This window comes from Akebia trifoliata, chromosome 3 (genome assembly GCF_017979445.1).
Source record: "Akebia trifoliata isolate Shusen 1 chromosome 3, ASM1797944v1, whole genome shotgun sequence".
Taxonomy (NCBI): Eukaryota; Viridiplantae; Streptophyta; class Magnoliopsida; order Ranunculales; family Lardizabalaceae; genus Akebia; species Akebia trifoliata.
The window spans coordinates 2,042,877-2,060,153 of record NC_141377.1 but is presented as its reverse complement, the minus strand read 5'-3'; the positions used below and the strand labels follow the sequence as shown (position 1 = coordinate 2,060,153).

The following is a 17,277-nucleotide window of genomic DNA, read 5'->3' as shown; positions in this document are numbered from 1 at the left end:
AACTGACAGCTGTACTTTCATGTAATAAATTACCTCCAATGCATTATTTAAGAGACCTGCTATTGTCACATTAAGTTTTACTACTGCCACACCAATTCAATCAAAGAATTGCATACAGTTGGTGTGGCGTTAGTAATTATACCTACTGTTTGATTGAAATATTAACTCTCTTCTTTAATTGAAATAGTATTAGATGTTACACATAACCTAACTGTCTCTACTATTTGATCAAAATATAATAAAATAATCTAATTATACCTACTGTTTGATTATAATATTAAAATAATTGGATCTCATAACTATCTCTAATGAACCCCTAAAAATCAAATAAAAATTATAATAACGAAAAAAAACAAAAACTCAAAGGCTAGGGCACGGCTTTGGTCCAGTCCAACCCATCATGGATCGGGCTTGGGTAGCTAGGCCGGATTCATGTTTAAGGTCGGTTTCATGCTTGAGAGCTAGGCCCATGGGACGATCCGACTTGATAACTTATATCCTAATTTTATTTATAAAATATTATATCTATGCTTATAACATAGTGAGGTCCTTTCCTTACAAACATAGTAAGATTTTGGGCCTCAAATGGATTACCACATCAGAAATCCAACATCTCGGTGCTCTAAGTTTCATGAAAAACTTAGATAACAAAAAAATTTAAATTTTTTTTTTCTTCTTTTGGACCAGTTTCAAGGTTTTGAAAATGGGCAGCTACTGAACTTCGACATAACTCTTAAACTTAAAAATGAAATTCAACAGTGAAAATAAATATTTATTTTTATTTTTTCTTTCAAAATTCATAGAATTTCATCTTGCACAACCCTACAACATGGGATCATGTTTTTAGATGCCAAGAGGTGAGTCCAAGGACCATTACTAAGGGTGAAATCCTTATTAAGGTTAAGCGGTCCGTACACTTGTGGATTGGCCAGGCTTGGACTTTGATGATTTTTATTTGGCCCAACTCGGCTCAATCATGATCTTAAGAGTATGAATTAAAAAATTATTTACGCAGAAAAATATACATTGATCGATACATGATTTTAAAGGATTAATAGGTAATTTGGTAAATGGTTCACCATCACCATTCTCAATGATGGAGACATTAGATGAATGTAAGTGTTGTTGTATTCTGATGAAATAAACAATGTGACAAACCTGATAGTAATGGAGGGAGAATGGAGGACCACGATCGGTGAATGATAATTGGATCGATATAGAACGAAGATTAATAAAGTAAAGATGATGGATGGATACAAGACGATCAATGAAGCGAGAAGCATTATCGGATAATGAAAATTTTATGGATTTTTTTTTGGCCAAAATTGCTGACCCAACCGCATTTTGAACTATTTATCAAAAGGGGTAGTATATCCATTTGGGTATTTATTTTGACCCAAAGGGGTATCAATTGTAAAGACATTAAACTGAATTTACCATTACACCATATTTTCAACCTAAATAATCCTAAGTATAGTTTTGGCTTGCTAGTAATGTTACCCATTTTGATAAATATTTAAAAATATGGCTGCACAAGTAAGTTTGGCCATATATTTTCTTTTCTTTTTAATAATTAAATTAAATAACTTAATTTGATAGGGTAATTAATTACTTAGTGAATTTACTTACACTTTTAAAAGTATAGTTTTTAATTTAGACACTTTAAATTTTACAAAAGCAGATTTGGTGGAAATTTTTAATAAATTAAAGTATCTTTTGACGTGGGGACAACTGCTATTTTTGGCACATCTAATAATTTTTTAATGAAGATCAGACGGCACCTATTCAATCACAGAAAATGATTGTTTTAAACAAAGGAATTATTCTAATAAGATTTGATACCAACCGTGTTGCATTAATACTGTAGAGCACAGCCTTGCCTTTAGATGCAAGTTGAAGTGCCTTAAAAGCTTTGCTCACATGAATCCCACTCTCAAAGGCAACCATTTGAGGAAGGCAATGTGAATTGTCTTCCAAATCCTTATCTATCTAGTTTATGAAAACTTGGCCGATTCAATCGGATTTTGTATATCTTAACTATTACTATGAGAGAAAGCAGAGTCATGGATTTAGAACTTGTCAGAGACCAAGATGAACCATCTCGATATTGTCCACCAACAAGACGGATTGACAAGTCGTCTCAAATCTTACGTGTCTCTTAAAAGTTGGCCAATTGTGTCTTTCTTGGACAAGATGACTGGAATAAATCGGAAAACTCGCCCGAGACAAGACATCAAAACGAATTTTAAAACCATGGGCAAAGTAATAATGGCTCAACACCAAAATTTTGATCTCACAAATGCCCTTACCTTTACATTTAAACTTAATATAATCAAGATCATTTTGGTAAAAAGAAAAGAAAAATAGAATCCCACACCTCATAATCATCTTTGATGGTTTTCAAAATAACAAAAATACCCTTTTTCACTAAGAGATCTTAAAAAAACCCTTTGATCAATATTTTAAATCCTTTTGATACATGTGGGTTTGCACATGCCTACTAGTCCTGATATAATAAGATTTTGTGATTGGGCATTAATTCAAGCCCTTATAATAATAATAATAATAATCATAATTATAAAACACACAATTTCAAGAAACATTTAGCATGTATTTGTGTACTAGAAAAAATGAGCCACTCATCAAAAAGGAAAAAAAATATAAAAATTTGAGCCACCAACAAAGACCATTACATAGGAAAAGCAGAAAACGACTCAAATAAATATAATCAACCTCTAGGCACACCGAGTGTGGTACAATGATTCACACTGTCGCAGTATCTTTAACGGCACCAGCACCACCTATGTCCCTGAAAAACCAAAATTTTAGGGATTGCAGAGGCAACCATGTGAAACATTTGTGAAACTTGATCACCGACATTGCAAGGGTAATGGACATCAAAATAAATCTTTCTGCCCCAAAAGGAGAAACATGAAACGTGGTTCCAGTGGCATTAGATCGATCCAAGCTAAATAGTGCCTGGGTAATTTTCTTCCCCAGGTGCAACACAAATGCTTAAATGATTTTAATCAAAGTTGTACTGAATTACATGTGGGAAAGTCCAATTGTATCGAAGCAATAGAATTAACCTCTGAAAATATTGACTTAAAAGAGAGGGTTGTTTCCAAAAATTTGCATCTCTGTTGCAAAAGCTGTGCCCAAGCCCCACTTAGCCGTCTAGACCATCCAAGCACACCTAGGCCCCACTCGCTTTAAGCGGTGTTTCAAATAGTAGGATCGAAATGCTAATTTTATGCAATATTTTTGTAGAAACAGTGGTCTAAAGGGCACTTAATCAATTTTAGAACATATGGGTACCAATATTCACCTAAATTTGGAGGGATACGTCTAAAATAAAGAAGACATTTGAGGGGGGCATTGAAACATTTGAATATTTTATGCAAATGGAGAAATTAAAGAACACAAACAAAATGAAAGAGAATGGAAATGTTAAAAGAGAAATTACTAGGGTAGAGGGGTTCAACACCCAAATTCTCTAGTTAATAGAGTTGTTACGACAACAAAATAGCCAAAATTCCATTTGCTCGTCTACAATCCACCTTTTGTAGAGAGGCAATCAAAGAAAGTAAAATTACTAAGTTAACCCTAAATACCGAACAAATAATATTGAAAATCCACCACAAATTAAGATATTTTAACCACCTGCATCAATGATGGAGGTCATTCGATTTTTATTTTGCTTACATGTTTGTTGTGCTCATTGACTAGGTTGCTTGTTAGTTGGTATTATCTTGGTAATGACATATACATATTATTATTTTAATTAATTTTGTATGACATTTACTATATATAAAATATTGAAACATTAGTATTTTTTGTCACTTAAGACCCGCTTAGGCCCTAAGGGGGTCCACCAGCTAGGCCCCCGCCTAGCGCTTTTAACAACCTTGATTAGCACCACCATCCTTGGAGCTCACCACTTGTCCAAATCATCCCAAGCTATATTTACTTTCTAAAACCATGGTTTGGCTAGATTAGCTCAGGAACACATGTTGTGAAATAGGGAGGGTTGTATCCTAATGAAGCAACCTCACTGATTAATAGTCTGACAATCTCTGTAACCATGACCACAACATCCTAATAACAATGCCCTCTAACCCTCTCCTCTTCGAATAGTAGTGCACTACAATGCACCTGTATCATATGCTGTTTGTTATGCCATGTTTATGTTTTAATATACGAAGTGATGAGAACACATCTCTAATTGCATTTGGGCCATGATAATGGCTATGGTGTTAATAGGCCATATTTACATTTTATGATACTAGAAAGTGGGTGGCATGTGCAAACGCACATGTTTGTGAAGGGCTCGTTTGTAATTTAAAATATTAATTGAAAGGTGGGGCATTTTTGGTAACCGAATTTTGTTGTCGAACCACTTCTACTCCACCTTCTCTCATTGTAATATTAAAGATATCACATGCCTATTAAAAGAATATTTACCTTAACCATAGCTGGGAGAGGGGTTTTCCACTTCGGCATTTGGTAACACAGTCCGATACAAGCACTCTCAGTTGTTTCTCTACATCTTCCATGGGAAGGCAAGCATCAATAATCTGCACTAAGGACATGGGAACACCTTACAAAGGGATAAAACTGCTCCATGAAGAAATGAACAAAAAACAAAATTTTATAAGGGGATCTTCCTCCTCACTTGTGAGCACTGATCGTAACTAGATGGTGTGCTGCACATCTTTGTGTTGCGAAGTAATTCCAGATCATTCCTTTAATGAAATAGGCTTGGTAAATTAAAAGATTATAATTTACCTTCCACGTATCATCACGGAGAATCTGATAGTATTGCGCAACTTTTCTTTGGAAATCAAGCTGCTCATATCTCTCACCTCCATAGCCTCCTCTTTCTGCTGCTTTCTGAAATAATTTCATTACTAAATAAAAACATCAGACGTGTACTGACAATCCTTTCGTGCTACCAAACAATTGTACCATCGAGCTTGAAGTGTTGTAAGAGGGCCAAGTAACAAGACATTAAGATCCGAATCATTTTAGGAGAGTGGAATAATGTGATATAAAGAAATATTATAACAATAGGACTGTGATGTGCCAATACAGTAAATCCTATTTTCCTGTCTTAAAAAAAAAAGATTTTTTAAACTTCTTTAGAGCCAGATGCTTCTTAATATATTCCAATGGGTCTATCAGTTACAATGTGTTTTCTATTTCAGACTGATGGGGATGGAAATGGGACTATCGATTACATTGAATTCAGTATTGCCACAATGCATAGACATCGGCTAGAAAGAGATGAACATCTACTTGAAGCATTTCAGTATTTTGATAAAGATAAGAGCGGGTAAGGATGCTATTTCACTATGTACACTATAACTTTTATGTCCATTCTTTGTTTGCTACTCATGGACCCATCGCTCGAGTTCTATAAATCTATGGACCAAGCCTTGATGTTTCAAATTTTTTTATCAAAAAGCATTAAGGGTGTGTTTGAAAACCGCAAGTTGCGTGCAAGAGTCCCAACTTGTGCGAGTTACACAATTTTTTGTGTTTCGACGGGTCAATCCACGCCAGTTGCCAACTCACGGATTTTCAAATACACGATTTTTTGGACATTTCAACATTCAACCTAAAGGATGAATGTTGTGAACACTCCGTGCATCTAACAAAAAACTCGTCCTCCATATGTCTCCTCCGTCAAGTCGGTTGAAAAATAGCAAGTAAGTTCTCCTCCTCCTCTCTCTCTCTCTCTCTCTCTCTCTCTCTCTCTCCATATGAGCTATAGATACCTAAAGCCCATACCTCACATTTTCATCTTCCTCGTGTTCTTCTCTCTGAAGACCCTTTTCTCTAGATTCATTTATTCTTCTCCATCAATAGATCAAATAAAACTTAGCTAGACTTACACAATAGCTCACCAAATCCAGAAGATTGAGAGAGGATATGGAAGGAAAACTTGGGTTTGATTGCTTCACCTCTTTCTACTCTAAAAATGCGAGAGAGAGAGAGAGAGAGAGGCAAGGAACAGAGAGCCTCTACATTGCTGATAAGCAATTTTTTTTCTGTTTGCAATTTGAACTCTCAGCACATCCAAACACTGGTGTTCAATTTAACTCACACTCAACTTTCGGGGGTTGACTTAGAGAGTTTAACTCTCCCAGTGAACTCTCCCTTTCCAAACATAACCTAAATAATTTTATAAAGAAAAGATTTTTTTCCCTCCTTGTTTTAGGTATCATATATATATATATATATATATTATATATATATATATGGGTCAAGTTCAAGGGCCATGTGAGAAAACATGTGAGAAAACTTTCGTTTTTCAAAATAAGGGTTAGAGGTTTTGGATTGAGCTGATTTTTTGCAAGGATGGTCACTATGATGAGAAGATCATCCTCACAAAAAATCAACTCAATCAGAAACTTCTAAATCCATCAAAAGTGATTTACAAATTAGTGATAAAATTGATAAAAATCGACGGTCCACATTCTAAATCACTTTTAATGGGGTTAGAAGTTTCAGATTGGGCTGATTTTTTTTTTTGGATGATCTTCCCATCATAGAGATCATCCTCACAAAAAATCAGCTCAATCCAAAATTTCTAACCCATATTTTAAAATTTTATTTACCGTCGAAAGTTTTCTCACATGTTTTCTCACATGGCCCTTGAACCTGACCCTATATATATATATATATATATATATATATATATATATATATTTGCATTAATGTGTATCTGCCCAACTAAACCTTTTTCTTTGTTGTTGTGAACTTACAGGAGCTAATATACGTACAATTGATCAAAATAATTGTATGAATAATTTTGAGGTATAAGAAAATATCAGGGAAATAATATCAGAGGTGGACGCCGACGATGTAACTTGTCTATATTTCTAAATTCTGGAGGTTTCTCTGATAGAATATTGCAAATTCACTGATTATATTGAACATATAAGATGGGAGAATCAACTATGAGGAGTTTTGTACAATGATGAGAAGCAGAATGCCGCAGACGGGTAAGCTTTTCTAGTTCCACTGATGGCTATTCTTTGTGTAACCACAAGTTATCAATGAGGACTATTAACTTGATGGAACTATGTGATCAATGAGGAGGTACTCCAAGGACGTGATTGATCTAATTGGAGGTCTAAGGTATGCCCTTGTTGCTGTTGTTCAGTTCGTGTTTTTTCTTTGGGTCTTTGTCTCCTTTTTTTATATCAAAACTGGAGAGATATTAAGCATGCGATGCTGTTAGTTTGGATTGTTTGGTGTTGTCGTGTTTGTGCATGTTTAGTTTATTTTCGAGGATTTTGTACTTATTGGTTTTTCATCAAATCTGATGGTTAACAACATGTAGACCAAGGTCCTCTACATAACACGAATTCCAATTTTTTTTTTCTTTTCTTTTGATGGTAGAGGTTAGGGTGCTACAATTGCTGTGGAAGTACAGTTTTTGAGAGAAATGGAAAGAGATTTTGAGCAATTATTATTGGTCACGGTTATAATTTTGCTATGGCATTTGAGTTGGTATACTATTTTAGTGAATCCAGAAACATAGTACTGTCCACACTGAATAGGTTCGGGATTGGTTATAACCAATAGATCTGTTCATGAATGGACTTTCTTTATTGAAAAAAAAAAATTGTTCATAAGAAAACTTATTAAAGGTATATCAAATGAGTGTAAGTACAAAGCAATTTCTGAAAGATTTTCAAGTTATTCAGAATTTCTGGAAGAATCTTGGGTTATCTTAGTCAACATTATGTCAATTTATCTCCTAGACAATATCTTGAGACAAGATTTTAAACCTTGCCATTAGCATGGCTCTTGCATCCTTATTCATAAAGGCTATCCTGGAGTCTCTAATATAAACATGGACCACACGCAGCAGAATTTGGACCTCATTCAAGGGCTAGGTCACACCTAAAACGACCTCCGTCCTAAGAAAAATCATCTTATCAGATGATCCAAGTTTTCCAATCAATTGGCTCCTCTTTGAGAAAGTTGTTTTTACCTTCCGAATGAATGCAATTGACCAGATCAATCGGATCATCAAGTTGAGTTATTTTTAGAGGAGGAGATCTCCTTAAGGGGGTCCATGCTTGATGTCTTGAAGCAATAAGCAATTTTTTACATGGAACCATCATATTTAGCTAAAATACTATAATTACCTCTTTTTATAGGCAAAAGTGTGAAGGCGGAGTTTTGATCCCAGGTCTAGGTATTAGCACTCACAGATTTTACCAACTTAATAAGTTGATACCTTCAAGATACTATTATCTAAATAACTACCTAGATAATCAAAAAATTAAACATAATAATAGTAACAAGAAACTACCTCTGGTGGTATGTCGAGGTACAGAACTAGATCTGGAGCCAACAACCCAATCTCCGGAGCCTGAAAGATGAAACACTATTTCTTCAATACACGATAAACAAATGAAGCTACATGCTTATAACCAAAATTTAAAATCTCTTCTTTAAGCTATTGTCTCAGTTAGTTGAAAACTCAAGACTGTACCGACCAAGACAACCCCAAAACATTCTATGTTTCATAACCAATGTTTTGTTCTGGTTTCAGCAGTGACGTACTTTCAATCATGCTTATAACAGTCTTGAGGATTGAGAATGACTTACCTTGCACCATTCAATATCAAGTCCTTTGGCAGATGAGAAAGCCACTCCTGAATAAGAGTAACGGTCAACAATAAGCGTGGTTCCATTCCTTAGCTTACTTTCCATCAGTGACCTGCCAACACAAACCATCGACTAAGTGCTAAAATCATGTTTAACTGCCAGGTGTCATTGTGAACTTATATACTCGAGTCATAGCTGTGAGCAATTTCTAGGAATAAATTTCAGGGGTTACAGAGCCAAAATTGTTTTCTCAGTTTTTCCACAAAAAAACCAATTCCATAGTTATAATTCTAACATACCTAAAAGCTAATTAAAATAAAACAATTGCGTCAAGGGAAATCTTTTTCTTTTTTATGGATAAGAAATTACAAAGAAAAATAAATTATACAGAGGTATTAAACATAGAAAGTAGACAACAATTTGGATTCTGAAAGAGGAAATTAAAATGTGTTAAATAAACAAATGTATCGATATGAGCAATTAAAAATGTTGCATCTCATAACAAAATTTTAGCCTATCAGTTCAAATGCCTGTAAATATCTAAGTGTTTATAATTAAAAAAAATCGGTAACCCACCATAGCTGAAAATAGTATAATCGTCTATAGAACGACACAACTACCAAATCTATTACAAAGAAAAATCCTAAACAAACAAATTTATGACAAACATAAAGGATATAAAAAAATCATAATGGAAACAAAACAAAACATCCATGCATGAGAAAATAAAACTAACCTCTTCTCCCAACGGTTTGCACTAAAAAGGAGATGGATTGTTCGATCATCCAATTGTGATTTGTTAGCTAGATAGGAAGATATCATTTCCCCAACACAAGTATTTCTATCAGGAAATCTCCATGATTCAACCAACAATCCTTGCCCCTCTAAGAATGAAAGTAATCTACTAGATTGTGAAGTTTTCCCACAACGGTCCAAACCTTCTAAAACAATCAACGCGCCTCTTGAATTATCATTGTGACCATTCTCCATTTGAATCTGCCTGAGAGAACTCTTGCTCGTAAAATTCAACTGGAATTTCAAGGATCTTGAAGTCGCTACAGCTCCAAATTTTCTAAAAAAGAGAGCTATTTGTCATAAAAAAAGATTTTAATACCATTTAGACTACCTTACAAAAAAAAATTTTGATTAATAGCAGGAAAAAAACGCAAACAGAGCAAGGGGTCAAGCTGACCTACACCAAAAAGAAAAACACAAAAAGAAACAAAAGACAAAACACAACAAGCTATGCCTCTGACAGATTACAAACAAACTCCCAATGAACTAAAAAATCCTCGAAGAATACCCCTTTGAACTCTTTAAAGATCTTATACCAAAAAAACAAGAGCCCAAGAACCGACAAACATAACTCTTGAGATGTCTACTCCATTCCTTCGAAGATTCTAGCATTTCTTTCATTCCAAACACCCCAAGTAATCGTGAACAGAGTCAGATTCCAAATCAACCTTTTGGAAGATCGAAATCCATTTCCCAACTGAATCCATTCCCCGAACACCTCTCTGACAGTTCCCAACACACAAGATTCCACACCAAACAAATAGAAGAAATGAGCCCACACCTCTTTTGCTAAGCGGCAATGCAATAGAAGGTGATTTACTGATTCCTTATCTAATGGGCACATGCAACAACAGCTCGGGTCACAGAAACCTCTTTTTCTCAACTAATCGATTGTTAGAATCCTTTACAAATTTGTATCATGGTGCATTAGTTCTACTCTCAAAACATATTAGGAATTTTGCTTAAGCAAAATATAATTTTGACATAATTTGAGTCATTCATTTATTGAAACAGAAATAGAGCCATTTCACTAGAGAGATGGTCTAAGAAAGTTTCTTGGTCATGAATCAAATATGATCATATTTTCCAACATAAATTAATACGTGTAATAAGATAGCAGCATTATCACATATCTGGTTGTTTAAGAGGAGATAGCATGCTTCGATCATTCCAAGAAAAAGTTTTATAATCATCAATTGTCATTGATGGTGCATTACACATAATTCTTTGTGGTCAACAGCACAAAAGCCTTTATCTCGGTTAAAAGAATTTACTCAGATAGATTATAAGGATACTTACAAAGCATTGGAAATTGTTAAAGAGAAGGCATGTGTCATATCCCTCCAAAGCCTAAGCAAAAAAAAGAAAAATTAACTATCAGAAGATCCACAATAACAATAACAAAGCTTAGGCACTCTTGCTATGGATATTATGGACCAACTAAATGAAAGTTTATCTTCACTGACAGTGGCAGCATGGACATGTGGAAATATCATAGTGAGTGCTACCTCAATACACCTTAGTAACTCAAAATAGTGTACCAAGATACCACGTCTATACAAATTTATAATAATTCATGGAGAAAAGTAATAATAAATAAACTAATAGTATGTTTATTAGGCTCAAAATGTTTGTATAAAGTTATCAGAATTTCAAAATATAACTTTCCTATCAAATACAAGTACATAATGAGTTTCTGAAACTCAAAACTAGCAACTAATTACCAAGTGCCAACTGAATTTCAAGCACAATTTTGGTATAAACAAATAGAATAATAAATGATAACAATATATGTGCAAAGAACATCCTTTTTCCTGAGCTCATATCAAAGTCCAGCAGCACCTACCTTAATTTGAGACAAAATCAATCAATTAAATCTAAGTACCTAACTTAATTCTATGAATTTTTATTTGTGGCAATTGGCATACACTTAATGTTATCAATTTTTTTATTTGTGCAATTATATTTCCATCAACAAATTGGGCATCATATAGAGAATGCATCAGTGGACCAAGAGACAACAAAAACAAGTGAAGAAGAAGAAAAGTGACAGCTACTACCTATTGTCGCAGGCTTGTAGTACATTAGAAGAAGAAGAGGAAGAAGCAAGAGGTGCCAACTAAAATTAGTAATAGTACAGCCAAATTTAAATGGAGATAATCCATTTAGGGAGCGTTTGATTGCAGGGAAAATATTTGCCTCGTAAATCATTTGCAACCAGCATTTGAGTGCACATGGAAATCACACAAAAATCAATGGTGGAAATATCAGCATAGATGAGGATGTTGAAATGAATGAGTGGAAAGAATAGCAAAGAAGATAAAATTTGAAACAAATGAATTTGATAAAAGTGGGTGTGGCTCCCATACTTGATAAACTAAAAGAAAATCAACTGAGACGGTTTAGGCATGTTCAATGAAGGTCGATTATAGTCCCAATTAGAAGAAATATTGAACTTGAGTATCCTAGAAAAGTGAAAGTCAGTCGCAAATCTCTAATCCATAGATATTAATCAACATGTATGTTCTTTACATCACAAAACAGCCTCATATGTTACCATTTCAAGTGCCCACCGTACACAAAATCCCAAGTACATTACTGAAATACTATCTTTTCTTTTTCATACTAACTACCTTTAAATCATAGTTTCAGTTCACAATGCCATTTCCAAATATTAAATCAAATAAATAAAAAAAATCAGATAGAATTCCAATATTTAGTAATTAATTCGGGATTAGGATTAAAACATGGTATTCCTCCTCCTCTCGTAGCACACCGATAGCAAGTAGACTCGGCTGAATCATCTCGTCTCAAATGAGATAGAACGTTTAACTCGGTTTATAATTATCTATTAATACATATCTTCATATTCACAATTTTGTTTTTGTTTTTTTTTTTTTAATAAATTTATAAAACATGGTGGACAAGAAGATGTTGTTCAGTCACAAAATCATATTTTAATTTAAAAAATAATTATTTTTAATAATAAGTTTAAAAAAAAAAAGAAAAACAGCAGACTAACATATATTATATTAACTCTGAAGATATTTTCAACATATTGGACAAGTTGTCAACAAGAAAACATGTGACAAAACACTCTCTAAATCTCACTCGCTCTTGAATGAGAATGAGATGACCCACTCCGTCTCTTTAGAGAGCTAAAATCATGTTTACAAGGACTAAGTTAACCTCCCAAAAATAAATATATTCAGATTTCAATAACATGATCTGATTCATGTATAACTTGATCACACATCTACATAACTTAACCATGATTCTCACTTGCTCTTGAACAATAACAAGATGACCCACTCAGTCTCTTAAGAGATTTAAAACCATGTTTACAAGGACTAACTTAACCTCCCAAAAATAAATATTCAGATTTCAATAAACACAATCCGATTCATGTATAACTTGATCACACATCTACATAACTTAACCATCAATTAGACCCACATTTACTGAAACTCCTTTTCACACTTCTCATTATCAAAAGAGGACTTTGTTAATAACTGATTTTGCTAGAATTAGTTCATTTGAACCGGCTTAGTTACACACTGGAATTCACAATAGGCTCAAAATGTTTGTATAAAGTTATTTACACAATAGGCTCTTATGCATGATTGGGACCCCCCTCAACCTCCATTTTCTTCCTTTTCTTACACATACTTATATAAAATAAAAAATTTATCCATCAATTTTTATTTTATTTTTAAATGTAATCATAAGACAGAAAACCACTCATCAATACAATGTATCATGGTAGACTCACTTATATTATTAAGAAACTATTAAGCCCACAGTAAAATAACACCAATTTCAAGAACACAAAAAATCCCCAAAAAAGAAAAAAACATCCCAAAACAGTCACAGAAAAAAGTTTAGTGGCTGCATATATGCTCAAGATTAGATTTTGATCTATCAATTAAAAAGAATTTCTACAAAAATAGCAGTCTCCATGTCTAACTAATAGCTACGAATGATGTAATCCAACTGTTACACCTCAATAGGGACGCAAATAAACGAAACCCTAAATCATACCTGAGAGAGATAGAGAGAAGCCCCAGAGAACCCAAACCCTCTTTTGGTGATGGTGTTCTTGTCAAAGAGTCACAGAACCCAAAAGAAGGTGAGGTGAGAGAGAGGTACAGAGGAGAGAAAATGTTGTCGGTTTATTATATAGATTCCCTTTCCCTCTCTTTCCCGCGTCTCCGCCAACAGGGGATAGGTGTTTCGTTCCCTTTTTTTTTTTTCTCGAAGAGTCCGACTATGCTTACTAAGTTAGGAAGGATTTCATCCTTACTAAGGTTCCTTGACTCACCTTTGGGTATCCAAAAAAATACATGATCCGATGCTTTAGGTTTATAGAGGATAAAATTCTCTTTAACTTTGAAGAGAAAAATCAAAAAAATCTTATTTTTCTCCGTTAAAATTTTAATTTAAGTTTGTGAGTTATGTGAAAGTTTGGTATCTATCCATTTTGAAAATCTTGGATCAAGTTCAAAAGTTTTTTTTTTTTTTAATCTGAATTTTTGGATGAAAATTAGAGTGCTGTGTTGTTGGATTGCTGATTTGTAATCCATTTGAGTAAAATAAATCTTTTTAAAACTTAAAATCTTACTATGTTAGTAAGGATAGTGTTTCTTTTCTTTCAAATGCACTAAAAATTGGTGGGGTCCACCTCTCTCCACCGACTCAATTCTCCCGCCGTTTCAATATTCTTTTATTATTTTTAAAAAATTATCAAAAGAAAATAAAAACAATTTAAAATAAATATTATAAAAAATACTTTTTTTTATTTATTACAAAAACGAATCAAAATCGCCACTCAAAGTGGCACAGAATTTATTATTTAAAAAAAAAAATACGCAACTTAAAGCGTGGAAAATGATTTTTTTTGGGGAAAAAAAACCTCACACCACTTAAAATGGCTGAACAAAATATTTTTTCTATAAATCATGCTATTTAAAGTGAAAAAAAAAAATACAAATTCATATATATATATATATTATTTTTTTTTTTTGAGGGTGGGGGGAAGGGGGGAATTAAAAAAAAAAACAAACGTGAGAATAAATATTTATAAAAAATATATATATATATTATCAAAATTACCTATTATTTTTTAAATATAAAAAAAATGTGGGAGAAATTGCAATAACTTGTCCTCAAATCAAGGTTATTTGTTTTGAAAATAGTACGACTAACCTTACTAAACTAGTAAGGATTTCACCTTTACTGAAGATCCTTGGACTCACCTTGTGACATCAAAAACATGATCTGATGCTTCAAGATTGTAGAGGACAAAATTTTATGAATTTGAAGGAAAAAAAATGTTTTTTTTATCATTGAATTTTAATTTTTAAATCTTTAGTTAAGAAAGTTACACTTTCTAAAGTTTGAATTAAGTCACAAATAAATAAATAAATAAATTTGATTTTTTATTTATTTATAAAATCGAGAGGGTTGTAATGTTGGATTGAAAACCATGTAGTCTTGCAAGTCCTTATACTATCCCTGGATTGAGAAAATATCCATCCTATTTGGATTGACAAAGAGAAACAATAAAATAATTTAAGTTTCTCTTATTTTGGTTAGGAGCTATAAGAGAAGACAATTTGTTTAGTGAAATTACTATTATATCCTTTATAATTCGAAAAAAAAACAAAGTTTTACCTATACAATGATATAAAGATCATGTTAAATATTCATCTTCCAATCAAATATCATACCAACATATATGAAAAAATAAAATATAAAAACTTATATAATGACTTTCAATTAAAAAAAATAACACATATATTAACTACAACTATTTCAAAAAATAGTCTATATGTCAATAAATAAATAAATCCTCAAAGTAACTTCTCTGATGTTATGATTCAATTACATCACAGAAAAACTGTTTAAACAAAGTTACCTAAAAAAAAAACAAAAAAAATCTAATATGTCATATCAAGGACATAAGCAAATAAATCAAGAATCTCGAGTACAATTCAACATCATCATCAAGTATCGCCACACCGCTCATATGGGATACCAAAAAACGCTCTCATCTACCAAATCTAACTCTTCAATCATCTTCTTCGAATCAATTTCCTTGCCAACACTCCCCAAAAGCCATCTTTGACTACAATTTCAAGATCTAGAACTAACCCACCACTACCCACATCAAATCTAACATCCTTTAGAGTGGAAAAAATATATATACATTACCCAACAAAAACATTGGCATTTTTTAACACCCTTTAAAATGAAAAAAAAAAAAAAAAAAAGACCCAAAAGATAGAATCCCTGCTAGAAATCACTATAACAACAGTTCAAGAAACCTCATATCTTCATCTGCTACTACACATGAAAAGTGTGAAAAACATAAGGGAATGGGATGATAATAAATAAATAAAAACCCATAAATTATTTCTCGTTGAAAGAACAAACACCTTGTGGTTCCACTTCAACATCAATGAATTCTTAGGTTGTGGAATAGGATATTAGGTTTAAAATTGTCATCTAGATAACTATTATTTTCAATAAACCCTTATCAAGCTCCAACAAATTGAGTTTACTCAAATATCTAGAAAACTTTAGTGATATAAACTATTGTTAATGAAAAATAGTAATATATTACTCTTACGGATCCCATCGTCACCAATCTTCCAAACTTTGTGCTTTTAGAATCCGCTCCTCTCTCCATCACCATTCAAAGGTACTCCAATAAATCTTTTCTACACACAACAGTCTCCCTCCCTCCTTGGAAACTAGTCCTACACTCCCCATTGGTGTGCCATGTCTCACAAATCCACATTAAACAGGAAATTTATTATATGCTATTGCATGATCTCATCATTCTTTTCATCCAAAGACTTGAATTCCAGGAATTGAATTGAGGTGATTTTACATAATACATGTAAGTAACACCTATTCTCAAATATGGTCTTTCTCAGACTTTTGGCAGCCATAAGAAACACTATGTTTTTAAGTAGTTCTATCCCGATAAAGGGGATGGATGATACAAAATTTTCACCATCTATGTACATTGGATGATAGGATGTCAAAAGTACAAATTGAAGAACAGGACTCCCAGTGCTCTAGATTATCATGAAGAGATTTAAACACATTTTTCTTGGGACAAGATATCTACGACGGTATGGATTCTTTTGTTTATTTATTTGATTTTTCACTTTTAAAAATGGTTTCAAAAGATTTGAGATGGGTTTTTGTTTATTATGTTTAAATAAAAGAATTTGTGGATTATTCCCATGGAGTTAATCTGTCAGGAAAAAAAAAAAAATCAAATTGGATGGCCATTCACACCTAATTTTTTAAAAGTTTTATTTTATTTTAAGGGTTGTAGTGAGGGTATTTATGTAATTTTGTATGAGTCCTACTTTAAGTGTGTGGGTGACACATGTCACTCTCTCTCTTCTACCTCATCATCTTTGCATTTCCCATATAATCATTATTGATTTTTCGATGTACTTTTTTAGAATATTCAACTTCATTGATGAACCCCTATTATCATCAATTATCTTCATTTTCCTATGAAACCAATCTTTAGTCTCAATGCAATTTCGTTTTTCATCTTGAACCTTATAGAAATCCTTTTGAAAATTTTTAAATAAACATTTTTGCATCTTAGAAATTTCCTCCGCCGCTTATATATACATGTAGGGAGTCTCATTCATAATCAAGCCCTTGAAATAGTCATTGAGAATAGAGAAAGTGAGTAAGGTAAAGAAGAGAGAAAGTGAGTGATATTCCATCAACACTTCAAATTCCATATTTTGTATAAGTGGGGGTCTCATTTTTAACTGGACTATAATCGACACTCATAGAGATTATCATCATTAAAAA

General features: G+C 32.9%; 1 protein-coding gene across 5 annotated transcripts; it reads right to left on the bottom strand.

The window, feature by feature from the left end:
* Nucleotides 1–679: 679 nt before the first annotated feature.
* On the bottom strand, nt 680–13,660 carry ZEU1 (P-loop containing nucleoside triphosphate hydrolases superfamily protein). Of its 5 annotated transcripts, none has more exons than XM_086433209.1 (8): nt 11,487–12,075; nt 10,726–10,776; nt 9,368–9,703; nt 8,632–8,743; nt 8,333–8,392; nt 4,789–4,893; nt 4,465–4,577; nt 691–2,809 (listed from the first exon to the last, which is right to left on the bottom strand). In XM_086433209.1, exons 2-8 carry the CDS (start codon nt 10,761–10,763, stop codon nt 2,764–2,766), a joined length of 810 nt encoding a protein of 269 aa, XP_086289335.1. In that variant the 5' UTR covers nt 10,764–10,776; nt 11,487–12,075; the 3' UTR covers nt 691–2,763. The 5 variants fall into 5 exon arrangements, with proteins under 5 accessions (XP_086289338.1, XP_086289337.1, XP_086289335.1 ...); XM_086433208.1 differs by lacking the exon at nt 11,487–12,075 and adding an exon at nt 13,468–13,658 and having other exon boundaries at nt 692–2,809; XM_086433212.1 differs by lacking the exons at nt 9,368–9,703; nt 11,487–12,075 and adding an exon at nt 13,468–13,660 and having other exon boundaries at nt 680–2,809.
* Between the last annotated feature and the right edge of the window lie 3,617 nt (nt 13,661–17,277).

Bases quoted from the DNA above. Each gene is read 5' to 3' on its own strand.
- ZEU1 (XM_086433208.1), bottom strand. From the start codon at position 10,763: ATGACACATGCCTTCTCTTTAACAATTTCCAATGCTTT. The intron at 9,704-10,725 runs GTAAGTATCCTT...TCTCTTTTTTAG, and splicing joins TTAACAATTTCCAATGCTTT to AAAATTTGGAGCTGTAGCGA. The intron at 8,744-9,367 runs GTTAGTTTTATT...TTGTGTTGGCAG, and splicing joins GCAAACCGTTGGGAGAAGAG to GTCACTGATGGAAAGTAAGC.